The 7,044-nt window shown below is 34.5% G+C and overlaps 1 protein-coding gene across 1 annotated transcript; it reads left to right on the forward strand.

The window, feature by feature from the left end:
• The first annotated feature begins 6,127 nt into the window (after positions 1–6,127).
• LOC141685720 (uncharacterized) lies at positions 6,128–6,586 on the forward strand. The gene has a single exon (XM_074490808.1). It carries the CDS (start codon positions 6,128–6,130, stop codon positions 6,584–6,586), a length of 459 nt encoding a protein of 152 aa, XP_074346909.1.
• The last annotated feature ends 458 nt before the right edge of the window (positions 6,587–7,044 follow it).

The following is a 7,044-nucleotide window of genomic DNA, read 5'->3' on the forward strand; positions in this document are numbered from 1 at the left end:
CGAACCAGATGACCCATTTTACCAGGCAAGACATAGAAAAAGAATGGAGCATGCTCGATGTGGCGGCGTTAAGCCGTTTACCTAAATATTATGTTATGAATAATGTATTAAGGCTATTCCCAGACTTGTAGTAGGACATCTATCATGTATGTAATAAGCAGGTGTATGTGTGTGAGAGAATAGATCCTGAGATTTGTATAGTGGCTTCCAAAGTGAATGATGTATTCTATTATGGTTTGTAATAATAATACAAGTGTGCGAAGCTTGGTACTGTGATGACCTGAATCCATGAAAGGGTGGGTTTGGGGGCGTCACAGCAGCCCTTGGATTTTAATGTATGAAAAATTACAAATGCACATGTTCGTAATATTTGTTTCTTCAAATCTCAAAAAAAATTATGTGACACTAATTTGAAATTCGACTAGGTCCATATATCGTAAACTCATGTTTTTCTGTTTGACCTTGCAATATTAAACATTAATTAAATATTTGAGAATTCACAACATAGTAATTGATGTTATAAACTCCACTTTGCAATATATATAATGATTTGTCGATATGCAATTTTGAGTAGTCAACGTGAGACTTCACGTTACAGTTTTAAGGAATATTGTACATGGAGATTTTATGACATGACTATCATAACTTGGATTTGATATGACCGTCGGGATTTAGACTTCACGACGTAGTTTTATCATAATTTACTGTATTGTAACTTCATGACATAACTTTACAATTTTGCTATATGGTGACTTCACGATACAGTTTTAAGACTTCTCGATACGGGCATCATACACTTCTTGAAATCATCATTTTCAGACTTTTCGATATGGCTAGTCTTGGACTTATCAATATGTCTTTGAAAACTTTTGTGTACAATAATCTTTAGATTTCATGACATCATACCTTAATAGATTTTTCCATTTTTCTATAACTTCATTATTTGACAACCTTCCTTCTTCACTTGAGCATGAACAAAAATGATGTTCTTGTCAACATTTATATATTAGCTTATCAATATTTAAGAATTATAGAAAATAATCTAATATACTGAGCATAGACATTTAAGTTTGTGGTTCTCTAGTTAAGAGCAAGTCCAACAGACTAGTTATACGATGTCCTAACTTTTTTTGACAAATATGACTAATAGATTTACGAATGAGTATCTGTATAATAATTTATCAAGGTGAGCGAGAGTCGAACCCATGACCTGAGTGTTAGGGAGACTCGCATATAAACGCAGCGAAAAATAAAAAAATTTGAATCCCTACCTCAACATCTATGTATAATGAGCGGATGATTATGGAGAATAGGATCATGTACCTTAATAAAGCTTTCCTTCTGAATATGATGAAGGTTCTGATCTTGATGAACCACAGCAGCCCTCCTTGCGAAGATCTACTCTCCAAAGGTATCCACACGAACGTCCGATCGTCCAACGATCACCGGAGCCGGTACTAGCCGATATGGTCGCCTCCTTCTCTCTCTCTCTCTAGCATCTCCTAGATGTAGAGCTGCTAGGGTTTTTCTCTAAAAACTTGATGCAACTTCTAACCCTAAAATTATACATTTTAATGCATATGTAACATCCCAAATCCGGGGTCAAGATTTGGTGTCACGAAACAATCTTTACATAAAATAAAAGAATATTCAATTAACCCCTTGAATCCGGATCGTTTACAGGTTATGGTATGAAACAAAAATATAATCTTCTACAACATACAACGACTAAAATACAAATGGAAATACCTTTGTACTAATGCTCTTGTCATATTCTTTTAACATCTTCGACCTCTCGCAGTGGTGATTTCTCTAACTTCGGCTGTCTATCAAAGCTACTCACTTTTAACCTTATCTGTTTCTGGAAGAAATAAAAATTTACAAAGCAAGAGTGAGCCAAAAATGCCCAGCAAGTATATAATTTGAGTTTCAATTATTAATATCAAAGGAAAATTTCCGGACAAAAACTTTAAACAATTTTAAACGATTCTATTTATTTGAATGAGTTGAGCGAATAAACGTTGGTTGTTACCAGCCTTCAACTATAAATCCAAAAGTGACAAGCGATTCCCAAATTCTTTTCCAGAATCAGGGTTTTTTCCGGTTTTGGAATCATAAAACCTTCGAGAAAGAATGTCGTTAATGGCGATCAACAACAAATTAGACTGGATACTAGTTCGCATCTATATTCTGCTGATCAGTCAGGATACATTGCAGATTTATACCCACCTGTATAGATCCAGTCGGGTCCCCAGGCTCTACGGCACATCTCAAGGCACCGGTCATATCTCGGCCCTTAGGATTAAGTAAAACTCAATCCCCAAAATATCACTATCCATCCCGTGGAGTATTTTGATATCGAATCATTTTGAATACAAAACATCCCAATTCAGGGTTCGCAAATAACCCGAAAGAATGGGTATTTGCTCAAGAGAGCAATCGAATTATAGGAACAAGAATAAAAGAACATGCATAATATGAGTAATTATAGCGAAATGTAAAACATTTAACTATTCTGAACTTAGAATAGGAACGAAGAAATAATTACAGTATTTTAAAAGAAAAATCAGGAATACTTGCATCAATAAGCTTTAACCGTTATTACTGGTTGACTTTGGTTCGACTTGAACGTTCGATTTTACCGTCAAACTACTATCCCATTCTGGATACGATCCCGACACTCAGGTTCTTCGATTGGAACTTTATTGATCCCAGCGTCTAATCATTAGATCATTCCTAGTCCAACGTCGAATCTCGGGTCTTCCGACTAGGACCTGCAGGGTTAAAATACCCTATTTCAGATAATCGCTTCGCTTAACATCACATCACTATCCTATTCTACCCATACGATTTCATAATCCAACTTATATTTATATGCATTATTGAAATACACATAGCAGTTATGGCTTGCACCTTCAAAACTCGGTTCAGTATTTAATTTCGAAAAATACGTATATTTATCGTTTTGAAAAATAGGGTAATCGATTATTCACAAAATATCTTTCCACGTCACGTAAATATGTTTCGTAAAATTCAATTATATCCTCGTTCTACGTCTCCGATAATTACAGCTTACGTTCCCGTATTTTTGGAATTAATTTTTCCGAAAATCGGGCAGTGTTTCCTTTATTTATCGGTCTACCCGTCGAATCATTTCGACGTCAATCACCACAACAACAATCCAATTCGCAATCCCAAACACCGGTACGTTTTATAATACAAAATTTTATTTTTTGTTTCAAAATTAATTTTTAGTTATTTATAATTTAGGACTCGGAATTAATTCATCACGGTTCATTGTTGACTCATTAAAAGTCATCGTCAATAGCGGCAAAATTTATTGGTGCCCGATAAAATTCGGGTTTCTGAATAATTTCCACCGATTAATTTCAATCATTTCCCACATGAATTAATTCACATCACAACTATGTCTCAAATAATATCTGCAGAAAAGAATATAAATAAACAAAATTCAATCAGAACAGCCGAACCAAGCAACAAGAACAACACACGCGCATCACAGTCACACGCGCCATCCACCCTTGCCGCCGCACCTCGCCGGATTCCGGGAGGCGGCAACAAACACAGAGCACAGAGTTACCAAACACACACATGTTTACACACACACGCTTACACACACAGAAACATACACACACGAACACACAGAAGAAGCCGAGTAAACAACAGGAAAAGAAAGGGGAATAGGGGCGGCGATTCTGCCGGAAAACGAACCAGAGCGATAAGGCGGCGACAATTCGCCAGAGAATTAGAACCACGGCCAAGGAAAGGAACAGAGGTGCAGCAACAGGAAGAGAGGATAGATTAATAGAGAGAGAGAGAGAGAGAGAGAGAGAGAGAGAGAGAGAGAGAGAGAGAAAAAAAAGAAACGAGAAAGATGAGGGAGAGATGACAGAGACAGAAGAGGGCAAGACAGTCGAGAGAGAGACACACGCGAAGAGAGAAAAAGGGCCTAGGGATTTATCAGTGAAGGGGATGAAATCGGGTTTATTTACCCGGTTTCTTTCCTCAATACCGCAACTGAACACCCCAATTTATTTAATCACGATAAACTTTACGAACAGAACAACATCGAAATAGTCTAAAAAATAATCCTCAAAATTCCTATACCATTTAAAACTGATGATATATAAGCATTTTAGAATATAAGAATTTATTATTATTTTTAAATCATTTTTGAAACGCAAATCAGACTCGTGTTTTATATGTTAAAGAACAGACGTGCGGATAAATGAAAGCCAGAAAATTATCGGGATAATTTTGAAATTCTCGAAATATTTAAAAGTTAATAAAATAAAATTTCCATGATTTTTGAAACATCTTGGCATTAAATATTGATTTTCAATTAAATGGAATAAGAAAAATCATTTAAAGATAATTAATAAATAAAATATTGATTTCTAAATTTTATAAACTCCTAAAATAATAAATAAAATTATAAAATAACAAAAATAATTTTAGGAGCAATTTTAGCATTTATGAGCAAAATAAATAAATATTTAATTAAAAAATCATTTTAATAGAAATTAAAGTCATACAGCTCAATAATTAATTATAAAATTAATCCTTGCTTTGAACAAATTACACACAATTAATAATAAAGCAACACACAGCTGACATAACTATTCCATATTTTATTTATCTGATAATTCGATAATTACATTTACATATTGGATCCGAAAATAGGTTACTTAGCCGCTAAGTAACTAAAAGACGATACGATTTTAATACCAAATTTGGATAATTATCAAAACAGAGCTTCCTATAAAATACTTTATACGAAATTAAGGTAATAATGTCTCGCCTTTTGAGAATAAGCTATCTACAATCCGCTCAGTCCACCAAAAACAATCAAAACACCGAATCAACCTCTGTTGATGATACAGGTACGAACATATAGCTCTCATCAAGGGCTTCAAAATGGTTACAAATACTTGTGATTTGGTGTTCAATAACACCTTCAAAATTGACTTTGATTTTTAGAACACTTCAAGAACACCAAGAACAGCTTTTTTAAAAAAAATTCAGAAAAATCAAACTTCAATTCCTACATGATATTGAACTCTATTTTTGAAGTATAATATATGAAATTGACCAGAAAAACATGCTCTACAACATGGAATTATCAAAACACTCAGATAATCATGTCTGCAAAAATTCATATTTTATTCACTAAATAATTCGAATTAAAATAATTAAATAAGAAAAATACCTTGATTTCTGGGTAAAACTGATGATTGATTCAGAAAGAAGATTTCGAGAGCTTCGTTTTGATATATTGCACACTTTAATCGGAGTTCGGTAACGCCTTCGTTCGCGCGTTTGATTTTCAGGAGCGTATCGGTTCCTAGGGTTTTTCTCTGTATTTACTGCATTTTTTACTGGTTGCAAATGAATAAACGAAATAAAATGAAATAAGAAATAGGCTATTTATATTTACGGAATATTGGTTTGTTCTGGATCGTTCTGGATCATTAAATTAGTTGCTTAGCCGCTAAATAACTACAAAATGATCCAAAAATAGATTACTTAGCCGCTAAGTAACTATAAAAATGATACAATTAATACCAGAATTGGATAATCATCAAAATCGGGCTTCTTATAAAACACTATATACGAAAATAATGTAAAAAATCCCGTCTCTCGAGAATACGGGTTTTATTGATTACCGAAATGATTGTCGTATCAAAAATTGTACGTCGGGACGTGCACGGGTCAAACCGTAATCCGGATCAAAAAATTTAAAACAAGGAAAATGTCCGTAATTACCAGATTAGGTTATGAAGGAGTTTTCGGAAGAGTTTCGGGTGGTAAAAACGCAAAAACAGTTGAAATTGGACGATTCCCGACTCAATAAAATAGTTTTATAATTATTCAGAAATAATTATTAAACACATAAATTATTATAAAATCATATAACAGTCCAAAATTTACCAGAAAAATATCACAATTACCTATATTTTATTCTGGACATAGAAAAATTAAAATACTAAAAGAATATCACATATAAACACCAAAACATCAATTCCAATTATCAGCTAATTCACTAAAAATCACATAAAAATCACATAAACAATTCCAAATAATAATAATAATAATATTTGAAAATATGGGATATTACAGGACGTCTCCCCGGAGCGCAACAGGTGAAACTCGATTCCGCCTCGCTTATGGCGTCGATGTCGTCCTACCTATCGAGATAAGCCTAATTTCCCCACGAGTCGAAGTATTCGACCCTTCCCTCACACTCGAGGGCTTGCGCTTCCATAATGACTTGCTCGAAGAAATAAGAGAGGATTCTCGATTCCGCATGATCGCGCAGCAGGAAAAGACTGCAAAATACTTTAACAAGAAAGTCAAAAACAAGCGCTTCAGGGTTGGTGACCTCGTCCTTCGAGATTCCGCTGCATCACAGCCCACTGTTTCAGGAAAGCTTAAGCCGACGTGGGAAGGCCCGTACCGAGTGTTGAAGGTTGTCAGTGCGGGGACTTATGAGCTCTCACACCTCGACGGACAACCAATCAAGAACGCCTGGAACGGTATTCACCTCAAGAAATTGTATCAGTAATTCGCTTTTATGTATAATGTTTGAAACCTTAAGGCTACAACTGCCATACCAAAAACCAACCCTCGATGCAATGAGGGTCGTTATGAGATCCCCATCGAGGGATGCTTAAGTTATGACAATGAAAACTTATAAATTATTTTAAGAAACATCAAGTTTATCTACTTTATCTTTTACAAATTCAATCACACGAAAAACTCAGCGTTACAGCAACTACCAAATAAAACAAACACTCTCTGCGGCTGCGAAATGAACGTAATTTAATCGTCACAACTCAAATTTTTTCTTTCAAAATTAACATCCATATGAAACTTACACCTACCTATACGAGAAAAGATAACATCCATATAAAAGAGGAAAGTAACATGATCAGTTTAAAGAAGGGCACCACGACAAAATACATTTATGGAAAGCAAGCTTTTTAATTGCAATAAAAATGGTAACATAACATGGACAACTTA

Source organism: Apium graveolens, chromosome 9 (genome assembly GCF_009905375.1).
Source record: "Apium graveolens cultivar Ventura chromosome 9, ASM990537v1, whole genome shotgun sequence".
In the NCBI taxonomy this organism is placed as follows: Eukaryota; Viridiplantae; Streptophyta; class Magnoliopsida; order Apiales; family Apiaceae; genus Apium; species Apium graveolens.